Genomic DNA, 21,178 nt, shown 5'->3' on the forward strand with positions numbered 1-21,178 from the left:
TTTATTTATTTATTTATTTATTTATTTATTTATTTATTTATTTATTTGAGAGAGTGAGAGAGAGCCCAAGAGGGGGTAGGGTTAGAGGGAGAAGCAGACTCCCTGCTGAGCAGGGAGCCCGACGTGGGACTCGATCCCCGGACTCCAGGATCATGACCTGAGCCGAAAGCAGTCGCCCAACCAACTGAGCCACCCAGGTGCCCTAGGCGTGCGACTCTTGATCTCAGCTTAGGGCTTGACCTCAGGATCGTGAGTTCAAGCCCTGCATTGGGTTGCACGCTTGGTGTAGAGCCTACTTTAAAAAAAAAAAAAAAAAGGGAAATGTTCCTCACAGGCTCAGCCCAGATTTTAATATCTTTAACCCAGGCAACTGTGTCCATAGTTGTTATTGTAATTGAGATTTTTATTTTTCTAGAATGAATAAATGGTGAGTGACTAATGTCATTTTCTAGTTCTATTTCCAATTATGTATTCCCAAACTGTTAAGAACTGAGAAAATTCTTCCAATAGGCTTTGTAGTGGCTGAGGACTAGATTAAATTGGAAAACTGTTTTTGGGTAGCTAAAATTTGGAATGGTGTGGAACCATACATACATTAATATTCTTAAGTGTAGAAATTAGGGAGATAAATCTTTGATCTCATACCCTAGTTCCCACCCCACCCCCGACACCCCTCAAAATCCTAAGAATGTCATTACATTCCCTCCTTTCTTTTCAGTTCCCATTGCTATCACATGCTTTACCCGAGGCCTGGACATCAGGAAAGAGAAAGCAGATGTACTTTGCCCAGGGGGCTGTGCTCTTGAGGAATTCTCGGTGTTTGGGAACATAGTGTATGCGTCTGTATCAAGCATATGTGGCGCAGCTGTCCACAGGTAAGCTGAAACATGCAAGGGGAGAGAAATCCAAGTGTACTAATACCCTTTCCCTCTTTAGCCAAATGGACCCCCACACACACCTTCTTTCTTTTGGTGCCAATATTGGCCACAGAAGATGGATACATTTTTTAAGGTTTTGGGGGATATCCTTGAAGCACCAGCTACACAAAGGAAGCTTTCTGACAAACAGCAAATTGTATTATTTCTTGATAGCTAGATCCCTAGAATTTTAGAACACTCCTAATCATGTAATATATTAGTGAGTTTTTACCCTTGTGCTAGACATTGTTTTTAATTTCCATGACAACTCTACAATTATAGAGAGTAGGTACAATTTTATTCCATTTTATAGATGAGGAAACTGAACTCAGAGAGTTGCCAACTATCTTGCCACTGTTAGCAAGGGCCTGGACTGGAACTGAGAGCCCAGGCTGCCTCCAGAGCCCATATTCACCACGCACTTTGCTATCCTGTAAAACTTTTTTTTTTTTTTAACGAAGTCCAAGGACATATAAAGTACCTAGGAAAACTAAGAAAATTATTTGGTTCTATTAACTCTGAATCTCTGAGCTGTAGGGAACAGGATCCTACAGGTATGTTCCTATCAACATTTAAGAAGTTTGACAGCCCAGTACCATTTCTCCCAGGCATATTTTGTACCTGTGTAAGCAAGTTTTTCAAAAGGCTGGCAGCATCCATATATATCTTCCCTGATGAACGATTTTCTTGATTAATCAGAACAATAGATGCAACATGGCACTAGAAGTCAGTCAGATAGCCTGAAAAAGTGTGGGTAGAATATCAGCTGCTTTTCTGTGTTACAGGGGAGTAATCAGCATCTCAGGGGGACCTGTGCGAATATATAGCCTACCAGGTCGAGAAAACTATTCCTCAGTAGCTGCCAATGGCATTCAGTCTCAAACACTTTCCAGATGGTCTGCTTCTTTCACAGTGACAAGTAGGTACAATTACATTATTCTTACTTTTGTGTAAATATTACTTCACCCTCCCCCCGCCAAAAAGAAGTTTTCTGCTTTTCTTAGTCCAATCTCTTTGACTCTGATGAAAAAGCCTACAATCAAAACTCAGAGGAGTCAACAATGGGTTAGAGTCAGGGGACTGGACAGGCAAAGACCCACTCAAGATAAACTTGGCTGAATGCGAGAAGAATAATCTTGCTGTTAGAAGATTGCAGTAGAAGCTTGCATTGTCTGAGGTGTCTGGGTGGCTCAGTCAGTTAAGCATCTGACTCTTGATTTTAGCTCGGGTCCTGATCTTAAGGTCATAAGTTCAAGCCCCATGTTGGGCTTCACGCTGGGACTGGAGCCTACTTAAAAAAAAAAAAAGAAAAAGAAACTTGCCTTGTTTGCAATCAGAATGCCCTGATATTTACCAGGTAACATTAGATCAAAACACTAGTGAATGAAAATGAATGTGAATTCATTTTTGGTGATCCTTTTAAAATATGATTTAATAGCTAAAAACCCATTTTGGTTCTTTGAAACTAGCATGAAGCAAGTATTGATGTAATTGCCATCACTCGATTACATTTATCATCCTGTAGACCCCTAAATTATATTCATTATGCTTTGATGGTAAAGAAGGAAGAGGAAAAAATAGTCTTCTCTTTATTTTTAACAGAAGGAAAAAGTGGTACCCAGGAAGCCACAGGACAAGCAGTGTCCACAGCACGTCCACCAACAGGTATGAAATATGGAAGCTATCTCCTAGTTGCCTGGCACAGCATTTGGAAATTAAAAATAAATGTGCTGTTGATAGCTTTCCTTTTAAAGGAAATTGATATTAAACACACAACAGGGGCATCTGGGTAGCTCAGTCGGTTAAGCGTCTGACCTTGGCTCAGGTCATGATCTCAGGGGGAGGGGCAGAGGGAGAAAGAGAAGCAGACTTCCCGCTGAGCAGAGAACCTGACCCGGGGCTCAATCCCAGGACCCTGAGATCATGACCTGAGCCAAAGGCAGACGCTTAACTGACTGAGCCACCCAGGTGCCCTCAAATAAATAAAATCTTTAAAAATGAAAAAAAAAGGGGTGCCTGGGTGGCTCAGTCATTAAGCGTCTGCTTTGGGCTAAGGTCATGATCCCAGGGTCCTGGGATTGAGCCCCACATTGGGCTCCCTGCTCCACAGGAAGCCTGCTTCTCCCTCTCCCACTCCCCCAGCTTGTGTTCCCTCTCTCGCTGTGTCCTGTCAAATAAATAAGTAAAATCTTTAAAAAAATAAAATAGGGCGCCTGGGTGGCTCAGTTGGTTAAGCGACTGCCTTCAGCTCAGGTCATGATCCTGGAGTCCTGGGATCGAGTCCCACATCAGGCTCCCGGCTCAGCGGGGAGCCTGCTTCTCCCTCTGACCTTCTCCCCTCTCATGCTGTTTCTCTCTCTCTCTCTCTCTCTCTCTCTCTCTCTCTCTCTCTCTCTCAAATAAATAAAATCTTTTAAAATAAAATAAAACAAATATCTTGTGTTTACTGGTATATTACATAAAGAAACATATACTTTATTTCAAATTCATATCATTCTATTTTCAATTATAAACTCTGCTACCAAACATTCTCTTGAAGTCCTATTTCTGATTTGATAAACCCCATGCCTAGAAACTGGACAAAGTAAAAGTACCATGAACTTCCTAGTTGCATTTGCCATATGCAAAAAGGAATTAGTATGGATCCATTTTAACAAATAGCCAGGGATCTCTTTTCCTAAGACTGTGGCAGTTTTTTGTTTTGTTTTTTTAAGATTTATTTATTTGAGAGAGAGCACAAGCCAGGGGAAAGGGCAGAGGGAGAGAGACAAGCAGATTCCCCACTGAGCAGGGAGCCTGACATAGGGCTTGATCCCAGGACCCTGAGATCATGACCTGAGCCAAAGGCAGACACTTAACCGACTGAGCCACCCAGGCGCCCCAAGACTGGCAGTTCTAAAGTCAAAGAAATTAAGAACATTAGAATCTAACTCTTGAGTTTCCAGTCCTGCCTCAACTGTGGGTTTGAGATATCAAGTACTGAATTAGTGGCATATCAAATATATAGGCCTACAACAGTTCTGACTTGTTTCTTTACTGGGGCATTGCTTCCCCAATCCAGAAAACCATGAGAAAATTAATTTTTTTAGGAAATTAATTTTTTTAAAACAAGTATTTTTAAGAATGACACTCCTTGTCATGAGCTTTTCCCCATGTGGGCTTCTTGCTATGAAACTGTCTTCCTTCACTAATGCCAAGTGCTTCCTTGGTTTCAGGGAAACGACTAAAGAAAACACCTGAGAAGAAAACTGGCAATAAAGGTAAAAGTCCAGATATCCATTTGGGAAAGTAACATTTGCTCTCCCTCCCTCCCTCTCTCTTGAAACTGCTAACAGAAAGACTTGTTTGGGTATTCACAGACTGTAAAGCAGATATTGCATTTCTGATTGATGGAAGTTTTAATATTGGGCAGCGCCGATTTAATCTACAGAAGAATTTTGTTGGCAAAGTGGCTCTAATGTTGGGAATTGGAACAGAGGGACCACACGTGGGCCTTGTTCAAGCCAGGTACCAATCTTGTTAAAATGGGTGGAGACTTAATGATAAATGATTAATCCTTTTAGTGGATACATGCATTTCGGTTCAATATAAACATATTGAGTGTGGACTATCTGAATTCCCAAACTATAAATACAGGGTTTAAGACTGCCAAGCAGACTAGGTAGGTCTAAGTGCTTCCTTTTTGGAATAAAAAGATTGAGAATTATATGCTATTTGAGGACCAGAAGGTAGACTAAAAGGTTTTGTTGCTATACAAATTATATCTGCACAATATAGTCTGCTCAATTCCTGATTCCTCTTTGCTGAAGGAAGTAATGATCTGTCTATCCCTCCTCCCTATTCTGTCATTCTTTTAAACATTTACCATAGTTCCTTGGAGATCTGAAGTTCCACCTTTTTAATTTTGTTCATTTAAAAATAATATCAATGGCTTTTAGGATTATAATATGCTCACTATAGAAAGCTTGAAAAACATATAAAGCACAAAGAAAACCAATTTCCCAAATATGCCCCTCAGAGATAATCACTATAAAATGTTTTATATCCTTTATTTTTTTTAAAGATTTATTTATGAGAGAGAGAGAGAGAGAAAAAACATGAGCCGAGGGAGTGGCAGAGGAAGAGGGAGAAGCAGATGCCCCACTGAGAAGGGATCCATCCCAGGACCCTGGGATCATGACCTGAGCCGAAGGCAAACGTTTAACTGAATGAGCCACCCAGGCGCCCCTCCTTTCAGTATTTTAAGAAAATTTGTACGTGTGTGTGTTGTGTGTGTGTATAATTGAAGTATAGTTGACACACAATGTTACATTAGTTTCAGGCGTACAACATAGTGATTCAACATCTTTATATGTAACACTATGCTTACTGTAAGTGTAGCTACCATCCGTCTCCATAGGATGCTATTACAAAGCCACTGACTACATTCCTTATGCTATACCTTTTATTCTCCTGACTTACTCATTTCATAACTGGAAGCCTGCAACTCCCACTCTTCTTCACCCATTTTGCCTATCCCCCACCGCTCCTACATATGTGTGTTGCTTTGTGAAAAGCTCCAACTATAAAAATGTCTTATGTCCTGTTTTTTTAATCCTTAATCATTTGAGCATTTTACCAGATCACAACTGCTCTTCAAAAAATGATGTTTGGGGATGCCTGGGTGGCTCAGTCAGTTAACCGTCTGACTCTCGATTTTGGCTCAGGTCATAATCTCAGGGTCGTAAGATCCAGCCCTGTGTGGGCTCTGTGCTGGGCATGGAGTCTGCTTAAGATTCTCTCTCTCCCTCTGCCCCCTCCCCCACTCACCCATGCCCTCTCAAAATAAAAAAAATTTATAATGTTCCTTTGCATGGTATTTAACCATTCTTCTGTTTTTTCTTGTTTTTTTTCACCATTACACATTACATTATTATATATATACTTTTTAAGATTTTATTTATCCATTCATGAGAGACAGAGAGAGAGATGCAGAGGCAGAGGGAGAAGCAGGCTCCCCGTGGCCCGTGGAGCAGGGAGCCCGATGCGGGACTTGATCCCAGGACCCTGAGATCATGACCCGAGCCGAAAGCAGACGCTTAACTGACTGAGCCACCCAGGCATCCCTACACATTACATTATGATTTAACATCCTTATGTTATCCTGTGCCATCTTTGATTAGTTCATTAGACTAGATTCCTGAAAGTGAAATTGGGTCAAAGGGTTCTGACATTTTTAAGGCTTCTGATACAAAGTTAAATTGCTTTCTAGAAAGCTGATCCAGTTTAAACTGCTATCAGCAGTGTGTAAGTGTAGCACCAGTACTACCAGTATTAATTTCTGTTTCATTATGTTATTTTTTTACAACTGGTTCTTAATGTAGATACTTTTTTTGGTAGGAGAATTTAACTTTGTTTTCTACATAATTTAACCATTTGTCCCATACCTTTAAAACAAATGAGCTTCTTATTCCATTGATTTGAAAATATCAATTTTATATAGAAGTTTAGGCAAGTCAGTTTCCTTGATCTGTAAGCTAATTCCACAGCTTTTCCACAATGCTTTGATTATTGTAGCTTTATTGTACATTTTAACATCTCAGGCAAATTCCCCTCAGTACTTTTCTTCTTAATTTTTTTCTTTGCGATTTGTATCCAAGTCTTTTTCAAGACGAAAGCTATACTATCTTGTAGATTCAAACAAAGACTAGCTTCTCTATAACTTCTTGGCTTATAGTTTTCCTACTTTAGGAAGAACATCAGAATAAACTATATCAAGAGTTTATATTTAAGCAGAATAACAGAATATATCATTAAGGATGCAAAAACAAGACTAAATCTCAAATCACAATTTGGATAGTTGAAAAGTGACCATTCAAGTGAAAAGGTTATCAACCCATAATATCTGATTTTGTGGCCCAGCATTCCACCAGATATACAGAAATACAACCAGTGCTATATTTGTCTCAAAACTCTTAATGATGATTGATAATACTAAGATCTTAAAATTTTACACTTAATGAAATACTGACTTATCTAAAAACTAAACACAAAAATGGTGCTTTTAACTGTTTTTACTCAGCATGGTCTCTACTGAACACAGAGTAGTGATAAAAGTGAGCTGAAAAAAAAAGTGAGCTGAAATCCTTCTATTAAATATGGAAAATTCCAAATATTATAATATACATTAAGATTGGTAATGTCAATATCCTTTATTACAACGAAAATTCAATATTGTAATCCTTCATAATTTATCTTCTTATACCTTCTCATTCTTAAAATGTTGGTCCCAGTGTCCTTGAAATTGCCTCTTCTGACCAGAAACTGGAGTATTTAATAGGCCCATTCTGTTGAGTGCTACCAGGGTCTCACACTGGAACAGACCTAACCTCACACCCAGCCACCTTCCAACTCTGTGCTGCCCAACTCTGCAGATTTCCATTAAGCCCAGTGTTCTGAGCCAGGCCTGGTTTGAGGGGCACCATATAGGTTAGGCATGGACTCTGGTGTCAGACAAACCTGAATTTGAAGTACAGCTATGTTTTTTTGGGCAAGTTACCTAAATGCTCTGAGCCTCAGTTTCTTCATTTATATAATAGGGATAATAGTTTCTACCTTGTAGAGTTATGATGAAATGAGATGACACATGTTATATGTATATAGCATATTACCCAGAATAAAGTAAACCCTCAAGGTAGCAATGGTTTTTATTACATTTCTGAAAGATGCCTTAAAATTCAAGTAAGGATACAATACCTTAATTGACTGTATACTATGGGATTAAGAAAGAAACTTAGGCATTGTCTAATTTAAAGACTTTTTTATCATATATAATGTTGCTTGTTTTACCTTTCCAGTTCTCCCTAGATAACATTTTTTTCATTTTTCCACTTAGTGAACATCCCAAAATAGAATTTTACTTGAAAAACTTTACATCAGCCAAAGATGTTTTGTTTGCCATAAAGGAAGTAGGTTTCAGAGGGGGTAATTCCAATACAGGTAAGTAGACTTTGGCCCCTGGGATGCAACACAAGAGAAGGTTATGAGTGATCAGACCTATAAAAGTTTTAGGCTATTTTATATAAGCAGATGTGAACCTCTTCCTCCTGACACTGAAATCTTGGCTAGATTTGTAGTCAGTCATCTAAGATACTGAATTTGTAATGGAAAATAGGCTAAAGGGCTAATTAATATTGCTTGTTTAAAATACAAAAAAAGTATCGTGCTTTATAATCCTCATATTGCTTGGATAGAACAGATAGCCACTGTTCAGCATGTTAAAAAGAAGATCAACAGACTGATTTAACAAATGGAGATGGGGCAGAAAGAACTAGAGAAGCACTACAGACCCTTTGAAGGAAGATTTCTTGTTCAGAGTCTCTAGTGGTACTAGTCAGTCAGCAAGGGGCTAGATAGCAAAAGTACAGGAGTGGGAGTCAGTTGGGTTTCTGACTGGTGATTGACATACAGTAAGAAAACATGAAGCTTCTGAGAGGTGATGGGGGAAGTAATGTGGGTTGTGAAGACAAAACAAATAAGCCTGATGGATAATTAAACTTTCCCATCTATTATAGAACCAAGTTCTATGTAAGTTAAATTCTTAAACTTTGGTGGCATCAAGCTGGTACAGGGAAATGGAAATGTCATTTGAGCGGTGGTGCTTTTCCAGCTTGCTTCTTTTTCAAACCTAGGAAAAGCCTTGAAGCATACCGCCCAGAATTTCTTCACAGCAGACACTGGAGTAAGAAGAGGGATCCCCAAAGTGGTGGTGGTATTTATTGATGGCTGGCCTTCTGATGACATTGAAGAAGCAGGCATCGTGGCCAGAGAGTTCGGTGTCAATGTATTTATAGTTTCTGTGGCCAAGCCTATCCCTGAAGAACTGGGGATGGTTCAGGATGTTGCATTTGTTGACAAGGTAAGGAGGTGAGGGTGTCTTCTGTTAAGGTAGTGATTTAATTTTGGACCTCGAGGCATAGTGCTGACTGGCTCTTATCTGAATTAACTTTGAACAGTCAAGACAGAATGTTTTTTATAATTGTTTTAATGTTTCTATAATTTTTTTTAAAGATTTTATTTATTCAACAGAGAGAGACACAGCAAGAGAGGGAACACAAGCAGGGGGAGTGGGAGAGGGAGAAGCAGGCTTCCCGTGAAACAGCGAGCCCGATGAGGGGCTCGATCCCAGGACCCTGGGATCATGACCTGAGCTGACGGCAGACACTTAACAACTGAGCCACCCAGGCGCCCATAATGTTTCTGTAATTTTTAAGAAACAACTTTTGATCCCTTTTCTCTCTCCCTCATTAGGCTGTCTGTCGGAATAATGGCTTCTTCTCTTACCACATGCCTAACTGGTTTGGTACCACAAAATATGTAAAGCCTCTGGTTCAGAAACTCTGCACTCATGAGCAAATGATGTGCAGCAAGACCTGTTACAACTCAGTGAACATAGCCTTTCTAATTGATGGCTCCAGCAGTGTTGGAGACAGTAATTTTCGCCTCATGCTTGAATTTGTTTCCAACATAGCCAAGACTTTTGAAATCTCAGATATTGGTGCCAAGATAGCTGCTGTACAGTTCACCTATGATCAGCGCACAGAATTCAGTTTCACTGATTATAGCACCAAAGAGAATGTCCTAGCTGTTATCAGAAACATTCGCTATATGAGCGGTGGGACAGCCACAGGCGATGCCATCTCCTTCACTGTTAGAAATGTGTTTGGTCCCATGAGGGAGAGCCCCAACAAGAACTTCCTGGTAATTGTCACAGACGGCCAGTCCTATGATGATGTTCGAGGCCCTGCTGCTGCTGCACACGATGCAGGTAAGGTTCTTGTCCGTCTGGGTAGGGAACTGAGGGGTTCAGTGAGTTTTGTAAATATAAACTTAAGCATTTATTTTATTGAACAAACACCTGCATTATGGCAGTCACTGTTCTAAGAGCTTTACCCAACATTAACTGAGTTGTCATACCAGCCCAATGAATCTCATTCTATGGATAAGGAAACAAATTTCCTCAAAACCATACAGCTAGCAAGTGGTGAGGCCAGCATTCACATCCAGGCAGTCTGGCTGAGTCCACACTCCTCATCACTGTATTGTTGGGAGAACGCCCAGGAGAACCATGTCATGTGTCAGGGAAACATGTTACAAGTGCTTATGTTTGGCTCAAACTTGGAATATATCCCCCCAAGATCACAGTATATCACAATTTACCATGAATCTATTTGATAATTTTTTTTTTTTTTTTTAGTAGTTTTGAGTCTGGCATGAGTTTTCTAAGGTCACCAGTAGACTTTAATTCTGTTCCGTCTAAACTTCCTTTTTAGTATCTTTTTCTTCCTGAGATAATAAAAACACACTCTAATGTTGTAAAAGGGTACAAAAAGGTCTTCTTTCTCCCTTACCCCAACCTTAATATTACTTTTGGCAAAGGCAACTCATTCCTGAAAACATTAGCATAATGTGTTGCTGAGATCAAATAGGGCAACAAAAAGCTGGCATTCCCTTTCCTGGGATAAAACTGAGTGACTGCAGTCCAATACTACTTAACAAAAACGCTAACTTGGGAGAGGGGAATTAGCAGCCTTGCATTTTCTTATACTCTTACATATATCCTTTTCCCTATTTAATTCCTAATGACTTAACCTTTTTCCTTTGATACATTTATTAGCACGTTAATGTACTTATGTACTTATATATTGATGGAATAGTGTTATTTAGTGGGTAAACTGATACATGGAATTTAAGCTATACATTGGCTTATTTTTTATACATCTGGCTTATTTTATACATCAGCAACTAATCCAGATCAAAGACCTGTTTGCTATCATACTCCTTAAAAATGCGGCTTACAGGGGCACCTGTGTGGCTCAGTCCATCGAGCTTGCAACTCCTGCTTTAGCATCAGGTCATGATCTCACAGTTGTGGGATCAAGCTCCACGTGGAGCTCAGCACTCCATGGGGAATCTGCTTGAGGGTTTCTCTCCCTCTGCCCTTCTCCCCACTTGCGCATGCACTCTCTCTAAGTAAATTTTTAAAAATGTAGCTTACTGAAATAATTTATGGTTAACAGGCTTGGATTCAGGCTAAATTAAGTGAACTTCATTAATTGAAATATATTTTCCTTATTTAATTAGTTGAATTTCGGGAGGTTGGGCCACACCATTTTCATAAAAACTACCCTTTAGTGATAGTAAAGTCAAAGTTACAAAGTTAACAAAAGCCAGAATACAGAGTAGGCTTTCAGGGCTGGGTCATAACTTTTTTTTAAGCTGTAATTATGTATTTGGTCCAAGCTAACCACTCTGAGCTTGAATTCAATCTACAAGTGACGAAACCTGAGGGGAGAAATTTTTTTTTTTTTGCCAGATGAGTATTGACTGGGTGTAATAAATAGTTTCAAGGAGCTTTTATATAAACTAAACCTGCTTTATTTATATCTTAAATATTCACAACTCTTGGCACAGAATATCACTAGAAGGGGTATGAAGTCTTAGAAGTTATTTCAGAAACTCTCAAAACATTATAGGGAATTTCACCCAAAAGAAAGATGGTAAACAACTACTGCACTTGGGATTGAGGTGAAATCAAACTAATGTAGTTATCACCCTAGCCAAAATGTATTCAGAGTAAAAGCCTTCCAGTAGCACAAGGGAATGCAGAGGTTATGCCTCAGTGTGTATGTAACGAGAAATTATTCCAGCTTCACAGACCTCTTTGGCTGTTTTTATCACCAGATTTTTGCTTTGGTCAAATTTCTGACTGCAGGTCAGTTTGCCGATTTAATATACAAATCAAAACGGAAGAAAGCTCTCAATATTCACAGAGGCCTAGTCGCCATGCCTGGCAATGCAACAGTCTTAGAAAACTTCCATTTATGTATCCCAAATTTTGTGCCATTCTTTCATGCTGTTACATTGGCTAGGACTCCAGTAAAATAATTAGAGTGGTGATAGTAGACAGCTCATTCTCATGCCAATCTCAGGAAGTTTTCACCATTTCACTATTAGTTTTTTTTTTTTAAGATCTTTATCAGCTTATCCAGTATTTGTCAGTGATCATGTGATTTATCAGTTAATGTAATTTATACTGATGGCAGAGCTTCTGTTTTTGATTCAACTGTTGGTCATTCTCATCATGATGACTGTTAAAACCTACCTAACCATTTGGTGAAGGAGATTTAGTTCTTCAGACATTACTAGAGAGTTTTTTCTATTACTGTTTAGTAATTCATGAAAAATATTTACACCTGATTTTATATATAAACTGGAACTTGGTTTTAATTCACTTAAAAATATTTTCATTGTAGGTATCACCATCTTCTCTGTTGGTGTGGCTTGGGCACCTTTGGATGACCTGAAAGATATGGCCTCTAAACCAAAGGAGTCACATGCTTTCTTCACAAGAGAGTTCACAGGATTAGAACCAATTGTTTCCGATGTCATCAGAGGCATTTGTAGAGATTTCTTGGAATCCCAGCAATAATGGGGACGTTCTGACAACTGAAAGAAAAAGTGCAAGAGGATAGAATGTATAAGTCATTTTCTCATACCAAAATACTATATAGCATACTAGGATCAGATACAAAACTATTATATTAAAAATGCCAACAGCTGTTTCAAGCAAATAAGCATTCATTTAAAGCTACTACCTTCTAATGACAATTTAGAATTGTTAAACACTCTGCCGAGACTTCATAATCATGACCCTTAGAAACTCAGGAAAGAGGAAATATCGTGCATCCAAATCTTAAGAATTCTAAAATGCGTATTATATGTATAGAAATGCAAATTCCATAGCTCAATAAAAGAATGATATTCAGAACAAAAGCAACATTCCTTCTCTAATCATTCTGTATTAAACACATAAGGAAAATGAAACAAATAGTTAATTCAGTTAAAATGTTATTTTGCCCCAATAGATGTTGTTTTAAAACCAATCAACAATATTTGTTACTTGATATACTAAAAAGTTGTAATCATGAATGAAATGGAAGGGAATTAGGCATGAAGTTTCTTTTGTAGTGTATTTTCATAACATAACGGGAGTATCACACTGAACAAGATAGCAGGATTGCCTGGTATTTTTCTATTTATATCCTTAATTTTGTACGTGTATAGATATATTTGGCTTATACTCAAAGTCATCCATGTACTAAAAAATAGCTAAGTTGGTAAATTTTTACTTACTACTTATAGTTGTAAACATTTGGCTGTGAGGAAAAGCACATATTAAAAATAGAACTGCAGGGAAAAATATTGTAGTTTGACTATTTAAGCAATAAACTGTTAGTGACTATTATTCTAAGCTGCTTTACTTTTATTATTCCAAGTATCTATCCCTGGAACATGGTAAAAAATCCTACATTCGCTATTTTATGCAGAAAGACCAATTCTGAATTTTTTAAATTGTTATATTTATTCAACTATTTATTGAATGTCTCCTGTTCTAGGCATTATACACACAGCCACTACCAAGTTAAACAGCATGAGATGCTTTTGATTAAACAAAAATGTCTTCTAATTAACATTATCTTTACTTCCATATGCTTGTAAAGTTGGTTTTTGAAAAGTGATGAGAATTCCCTTAATATAACTATCATTACCTCACCAAGAGCTCTCCCTTCAGATAAAGGTATTCTGTCATCTTGTCTGGCTCATCTTCTCTACAGAGGACCTGTCCTCTCCCTCATCCACCTAAGAGCCCTATGTCCCTTCACATATACACTGATCCTATCTGTAACAATTTACACGTTGACCTGAAAAAGGTGTTAAATGAATTACCGGAGTAGTACACATACTAATTCTAAATCTTTGGAGTCTAACAATTCTATAGGTTGTATAAAAGTAATAAAAGGACCATATATCAGAAAGGCAGAACTGAAACTGCCTTTAATACATAAAAATTTGGCAAAATGGGGTATGGGAAGACAATAAACTCCCCCCCTTAATAAAATGCCTCAAAGATGAATGATTCATGTACCAAGAATTTTAATTAAGCAAAAATGGGTTTAACCTTTTCCCTCCATAAACAGACCACAAATTCTTAGCTGAGTACCACTCCTTGAAAAATTAAATGAAAATCCAGCCTCCAAACATTACAAGCATTTTTAAAGATGGTAATTTTATAAAGGACAAAGTTGAGGCATCTGAGATAACCAGGGAAACTAGCACTCTGACTTAACAGTAAGAGCAGAAATGACCACTCTATTAAGTTACTATCAATTATTTTGTGTAAGTAAACAAGATAAAGGGTTAACAACTAAAAAGGAGTAAAAGATTTTTAAAAAGATGTATTACAATCCAACTTCAGCAGGCATGCCTAAATTACAAATATGCTAGGCTATTTATAACATTTAAGGTGTTAAATGAGATGCTGGTCGTTAGTGGATAACTAACTGAAATGTGAGAAAAGTACACAAAAAGTATGAAAAAGGCAAAATAATATTGAGAAAGTCAACATATTAACATTTGTATATAAAAGTATTCTTAAACTTTATATAGCACCATTTCATAAATCAATCTACATAACTTCCCATAAGTCACAAATGGGAGCACACAAAATAAACTCTTTTCGCATCCTTCAGTCTTTTCCAAACATTTAATACTGGAGAGAAAAATACAACCAAAGTAGAGAAGAGAAAAATAAACATATATACTAATTTTTATTCAGTTCAGTTTTAATACACCCCAAGAGGTGAATGTTTATGCACTGCAATGGTGATAATCACATTTCAGTTAAACAGTAATGCACCTGTTTGGAATAGCTGCCAGAAACCATACTAGCTTTGGAAAAACTTATTTCCAAAACCAATGAGAAAATATGCCTCTTACTTTGTTCATTAAGTTCAATCTTCAGAAAACAAAGCAACAGCTTAAAGAAAAAAAATTTTAGGGCGCCTGGGTGGCTCAGATGGTTAAGCGTCTGCCTTCGGCTCAGGTCATGATCCCAGGGTCCTGGGATCAAGTCCCGCATCGGGCTCCCTGCTCCTTGGGAGCCTGCTTCTCCCTCTGCCTCTCTCTCTCTCTCTCTCTGTCTCTCATGAATAAATAAATAGAATCTTTAAAAAACAAAACAAAAAAAAATTTTTTAAAAAGTATTTATTTGAGAGACAGACCACGAGAGATGGAACACAAGCAGGGGGAGTGGGAGAGGGAGAAGCAGGGCTCCCACAGAGCAGGGAGCCCGATGTGGGGCTCAATCCCAGGACCCTAGGATCATGACCTGAGCTGAAGGCAGACGCTTAACAACTAAGCCACCCAGGCACCCCACTTTAAGAAAATTTCTGAAAAATTTTAGTATTTCACCAGCAATGACTAAAATTGAAATAAAATTTCTCAATGTACACAATGTAAATTTTTTTTGCACTAGGCATTCAAATAGAATTTTGCCGCGTAAGTTTTACCTTCCAATTCCACTTCCAATTTTCTTCAAAGAAAAAGGATATTACTTTGTTGAAGGAAAAGGTTTCAAGATACTAATATTATTTATAAGGACTTTTTAAAAAATTTTTGTTAATCACATCAGTTTTTGATGTAGTGTTCCATGATTCATAAAAAATATGGAACGTTTCACAAATTTACATGTCATCCTTGCGCAGGGGCCATGCTAATCTTCTCTGTATCGTTCCAATTTTAGTATATGTGCTGCCGAAGTGAGCACTGTAAGGACAACTTTCAATGAATGAGTAATGCAGTTTATTCTCTGCTTTGCTTTTTTGTGGAAACAGGTATGGCTAGATAAGAATGACAACACTATTAACTGAAACCCAGATTTCATAAATAGAATGTTTAAGGAAATGATTTAGAACTGGACCTCTGGGGCACCTGGGTGGCTCAGTTGGTTAAGCAACTGCCTTCGGCTCAGGTCATGATCCTGGAGTCCTGGGATCGAGTCCCTGGGGTGGCTTCCTGCTCAGCGGGGAGTCTGCTTCTCCCTCTGACCTCTCCCCTCTCATGCTCACGCTCTCTCATTCTCTCTCTCAAATAAATAAATAAATAAAACCCTGGATCTCTTTTTCTTTTTTTTGGTTATTGTGAATTATCTTAATAGATTTTTTAAGATTCCCAAATGGGGTGAAATACATAGAAAGTCATTCTTAATAGTGTTAACTGTTCTAATCTTATTAGAGTCTCAATAAGCAATACAAAGTTTAATAAAACAGCATAGAAATGAAGGACTCACTGAGAAATCATCTCCATTTCCTGGTTTAATGATGGAGAGTAAAGTATTGCACTTTATTAAATAATCAACACAAAATAATGTAGTCAACAGTAACATACAGGTACACAATTTAATATTTATTATATGCATTTTATATACATTATTTTTCAATAGCTGTATGTTTGCTATGTGGTACAATCTTAAAAATTTGCTGATTCATAGTTTGTAAAACAAAAACCTTACAAAACTCATCAAAACTCGCAAACTGATCAGAAAAGTTTTTGGAAGACTAGAAAAAATACTTTATTGTCTTAATCATGCATTACACAAACAAAATCTTTAGTTACACCATAAAATTAAGCACATCTGAAAAAATAAAACAGGGATAACTAGTCCAAACACAGCAGATTTCTGTATCCTGATTCAACTATTTTTGTGTCCTATTTGTAATGCAAATAAAATTTTACTCCAAATATTTTTAAACAACATAGTTTTTGTTTGGAATCATGGTAAACCAAGATATGCATCTGGGGGAAATCACCTTGGTTTGTAACTTAAACTATAAAATATTCCATTTTTAGTCTATTTTAGACCATTCAAAGAGTTCCAAAATAGATATACAGGTTCCTTTAGCACATTAATAAAAGGATATAAAGACCAACAAAAAGTGAAATAAATAATAGGCTATTAGCAAGATGGATAATCCTTGATAAATAAACTTGTAAATACAGTAAGATGTACAAAATATCACATAGTGATAGGATGCCAAGATTAGTTCGTTTTTTTTCTTTTTAAAGAGTTCATTTGGAGTATTAAACCCCATGTTTCATTTTAATACACTTAATAGTCCTTGGTTTATATGAAGACAATTATGTGATGATGAAGGTGATTTAGCATCTTTATGGAAGGACTTAGCTGAGCTGTATTAGGCAAAAGAAGGAAAAAGTGTGGTTACACGGCAGCGGGTCAGTGAGATCTCTGTGTTTCAGGGTTGTATAATGCAGAAAAACTTCAATACAATCTTGAGCACTGTTGTGACAGGCTAAATATATAAAAAGACTTATAAAAACTAGAATTTTATCCAAACATTTTGTGCAACTAATGCTAAAATATTTTAAGTTAAATTTTCTTTTTTTTTTTTAAAGCAAAATAAGTTTAAAAGGGAATCTGTGGCATTCAACTGATAAACAGAAAATCACTAAGAGATGAAAAAAAGCTACTCTTGGAGCTCACTTCCCCCCCAACAAGAGCACCACATTCCTAACCCTAAGGCAGCACACAGAGTCCAAAATAAAAGTCTTTTGTAAGATCAGACTCCACATTGGCTTAAAGATACCTAAAAAACAGACATACGCTCAGTTCATATCCAGTACAGGCCACAAATAATGGAGTCCTTTTTATTTGTCCCACGAGATACAGTAATTACAATTAAATTAATGAGCCTGACATTAAGATGTGATTTCCATCAATTTATGCCTGCCTCGAATAGCCTTCACCAGGCAGATCACATGTAGTGTCATATCAGTAACCTTTCTGATGGCAGTGATGCAGACCCTCTTTCTGTCCAAGCAAATCTTTGTTAAGATGTGAGTTTTTGTTGATTCACACAAATACTTTGGCAAGGGCATCAGCCCCTGCACTGGCAATATATGCTTTTGATGGATGGAAAGCAACATCATAAATCGATTCATCTAATTTCTTCCTATGTGCTGTTATTTCTTGCACACATGTCTTGCTGTCCAAATTCCACAATCTAATAGAACAGTCATGGCCTGTAATAAAAGAACAAATAAAGTACATTACTGAGTAACAATTCCTTTATAAAGTTTATGGCAGTATAGGAAGTTCAGACTTACTTCCAGACATCAGATAGATTCCATTAGGATCTACTGCTAGACTTGTAACAGCATCCAAATGAGCTACCATAGAATGGATCATTTTACCTAAATAAAACATAACACAGAAGATAAAATTTTCACAAATAGTTACTAACTTGCGAGATCAGAAACCATAATATAATATCAACATAAAATAGACAATCATTATAGCAATGTATTTTTTATTGTGGTAAAATACACATAACGTAAAATTTACCATTTTAACCATATGGGAAGGTATCATTCAGTGGCTTTTAGACATTCGCAATGATATGCAAACATCACCATTATCCAGTTCAGAACATTTTCATCACTGCAAAAGGAAACCCGTACCCATTAAGCAGTCACTCCCTATTTCTCCCCTCCCCCAAGTCCCTGGTTACCACTAATCTGCTTTCTCTCACTATGAGTTGGCCTATTCTGGATGATACATACAGTTGAAATCATACAGTAACACGTGGCTTTTTATATCTGCCTTCCGTCACTTAAAGTTTTCAAGGTTCACCCAGTATACAGGCATACCTTGTTTTATTGCACTTCAAAGATACTACAGTTTGTTGTTGTTGTTTTTACAAACTGAAGATCTATGGCAATCCTGTGTTGAACAAATCTACTGGCACGATTTTCCAATAGCATTTGCTCACTTTGTGTCTCCGTCACATTTTGGTAATTCTTGCAATAATGCAAACCTTTTCATTATTATTATATTTGTTATGGTGACCTATGATGAGTGCTTCCAACTTGGTGAAAGCTCAGCAATGGTTAGCATTTTCTTTTGCAATAAATATTCTTTAATCAAGGTACATACATTGGGTTTTTTTTAGACATAATGCTATTACACACTTAGTAGACAACAGTATGGTATAAACATGACTTTTGTATACACTGGAAAACCAAAATTCATTTGACACACTTTAATGACCAATTAGCTTTACTGCAGTGGTGTGAAACTGAGCCCACAGAGGTATGCCTGTAATATTTTTTTTTAAGAGAATTTGAATTCTAATGCAGAACTTTCCCAGTTACTCCCAAAAAAGACATCTGTGTGACATGAATCTGACAGTACCTGTAGGCAGTGGAAAACATAATGACTATGTATGGTTGCATCAAAGGCTTAAGATCATATAAAGTGGAATTAAACTAGAAACAGAAAAAAAATCTCTCTTGTTAAGAGATGTAAAGATTATTTCATATACAGGGTTACTGATAAATAAACCACTAGAGGATATATTCCCACTAAAAACTCTACTATTATCAAATTCATTTATCCTTTGAAATGTCAATCATTTTATACATTGGAAACAAGAAAGGGGAGAGGAGTGAGAGTATATTAGAGAATTTTTTCTGGATTTCCCCAGATAGTACCAAAAACACTATTCTGAAAAATTGGATTTAATGAATATCTTCACTCAAGATTTGGCAAGAAAATGGGATTCAGTAGCAAGTTAAAATTAAAAAACAAGTTATAAGTACAAAGTTTTGTGTTGCATAAATACCTTGGGGATAAAGGGATTAGCCTCTGCACTGGCAATATATGCCTTTGATGGATGGAAAGCAATATCATAAATTGATTCATCCAAGCAGGGAATAAAATAGCAAATACTGATATTTCTAAAATTTCTTCCCCTTTCATTCAGCAATAAGTCTTTATTACTCAAATGCCTGAGTTGCTCCTAATGAGAGGCCTTCTCCAGAATTCTAGTTACAATCATTTGCCACGTTTTTGGTCCCCTGATGACATTCCACAATGGGACATGAAATAGATCTACTTTTCTTGTCTGCTACAGCTCCTGGCCTGAATATAAAACCACAACCTAATCAAATGTGCAACAAGTTACTCTGAAAAACATAAACGGTCCTATCATTTTCTGGCAATACTAACATCATCAGTTAAGTACAAAATTAGTCTCTCATCATTTCAAACCACATCTGTCTGTTTCTCACTAATACTAACAGAATAATTTTAGAGATTCTTCTCTGCTATTCTGAAGAACAGAAGAATCATTCAACATACTATCTTTAATTGCTTAGTCCAACATAACCCATCAGATCTAGAATCCATTCCTTGCAACATTCTTATTAAAAAAAAAAAAAAAAAAAAACCAAGTATGAAATGGTTAGTCTCCAGGACAATAATCTCAAATCATTAGAGGTTAAATATCAAGCATCATTAGCTTCCCTTAAAATGTCAAATCTATGATGAGAACTCTTAATTCACAAATCTAGTTCCAACTTCTCTCCTGAGAACGATCCTGCATCTCCTAAATGTAACATGTCTTAAACCAAAGAATTCTTTCATCCAAACAGCAGACCTACTCACTTCTTCAAGGGACTATAGTTTCCCAGTTTGTCTCCAGTTCTCCTACCTGTCCACTAAATTAACCCTATGAATATGCCAAAGTCAACTTACAATCAACCCTTCCTCTCCATACAGTCAGAAGGCCACTTTGAAATTTAAGTGACTCCTTCAGACTGGATGCGAATAAGGAGGCAGAATGCTGAACTAAGTTGGATGCTGGTGATCACAGAAGTCACAAAACTTCTGACACCTCCCGAGAATCACATTTAACCAATTTCACTTTTGCCCTACATCTCTGCTACTGCCTCTCTTCACTGACCAAAGTTAATTCTCTCCTCCTGTAATGGAGGAAAATAGAGGATACCTGCAGTCACCTGTTCTCCCCTCTCTGGCACCTTAAGCCCTTTGACTTGGGTAATCAATATTGTAAGCCTCTATGAAATGGGGACAAAGGAGCTATTTTTTTTTTAAAGATTTTATTTATTTGACAGAGAGAGACATAGTGAGAGAGGGAACACAGCAGAGGGACTGGTAGAGGGAGAAGCAGGCTTCCCACAGAGCAGGGAGCTCAACGTGGGGCTCGATTCCAGGACCCTGGGATCACAACCTGAGCTGAAGGCAGACACTTAACGACTGAGCCACCCAGGCGCCCCCAAAAGAGATATTAAAAAAAAAAAAAAATGTAGACTCTGGATGCAAACCGCATGCAGTGTGTGAATCCATCAACCCTGTAATTTCTCTCTGCTGTTTAACAATCAACAAATTATGTAACTTTTTTTTTCTTAAGATTGATTGATTGATTTTTTTGACAGAGAGAGGCACAGCGAGAGAGGGAACACAAGCAGGGAGAAGCAGGCTTCCCGCAGCGCAGGGAGCCCGATGTGGGGCTCGATCCCAGGACCCTGGGATGAGCCGAAGGCAGATGCTTAATGACAAG

The 21,178-nt window shown here is 37.4% G+C and overlaps 2 protein-coding genes and 1 non-coding gene across 7 annotated transcripts in view; 1 reads left to right on the forward strand and 2 right to left on the reverse strand.

The window, feature by feature from the left end:
- COCH (cochlin) overlaps positions 1-12,387 on the forward strand; it is a 14,965-nt gene extending 2,578 nt beyond the window's left edge. The window contains exons 4-12 of the mRNA XM_025870217.2: positions 719-875; positions 1,703-1,836; positions 2,520-2,582; positions 4,133-4,177; positions 4,277-4,424; positions 7,792-7,895; positions 8,588-8,814; positions 9,207-9,723; positions 12,212-12,387. Coding sequence (XP_025726002.1) covers positions 719-875; positions 1,703-1,836; positions 2,520-2,582; positions 4,133-4,177; positions 4,277-4,424; positions 7,792-7,895; positions 8,588-8,814; positions 9,207-9,723; positions 12,212-12,387 — 1,571 coding nt within the window. The remainder of the gene's footprint in view (positions 1-718; positions 876-1,702; positions 1,837-2,519; positions 2,583-4,132; positions 4,178-4,276; positions 4,425-7,791; positions 7,896-8,587; positions 8,815-9,206; positions 9,724-12,211) is intronic.
- A 3,070-nt stretch (positions 12,388-15,457) lies between these two features.
- On the reverse strand, positions 15,458-15,564 carry LOC112822901 (U6 spliceosomal RNA). The gene has a single exon (XR_003207872.1). It is a non-coding gene; the product is annotated as a U6 spliceosomal RNA (small nuclear RNA).
- A 617-nt stretch (positions 15,565-16,181) lies between these two features.
- The window catches only part of STRN3 (striatin 3), a 104,139-nt gene continuing 99,142 nt past the window's right edge, over positions 16,182-21,178 (reverse strand). For all 5 annotated transcript variants that reach the window (XM_073895037.1, XM_073895038.1, XM_025870213.2 and 2 more), the window contains 2 exons: positions 17,922-18,008; positions 16,182-17,837 (listed from right to left, as the gene is read on the reverse strand). In XM_073895037.1, the coding sequence (XP_073751138.1) occupies positions 17,668-17,837; positions 17,922-18,008 (257 nt within the window). In that variant the 3' untranslated portion in view covers positions 16,182-17,667. The remainder of the gene's footprint in view (positions 17,838-17,921; positions 18,009-21,178) is intronic.

Source organism: Callorhinus ursinus, unplaced genomic scaffold, assembly GCF_003265705.2.
Source record: "Callorhinus ursinus isolate GAN/ISIS: 27379988/994484 unplaced genomic scaffold, GSC_fseal_2.0 scaffold8, whole genome shotgun sequence".
Taxonomy (NCBI): Eukaryota; Metazoa; Chordata; class Mammalia; order Carnivora; family Otariidae; genus Callorhinus; species Callorhinus ursinus.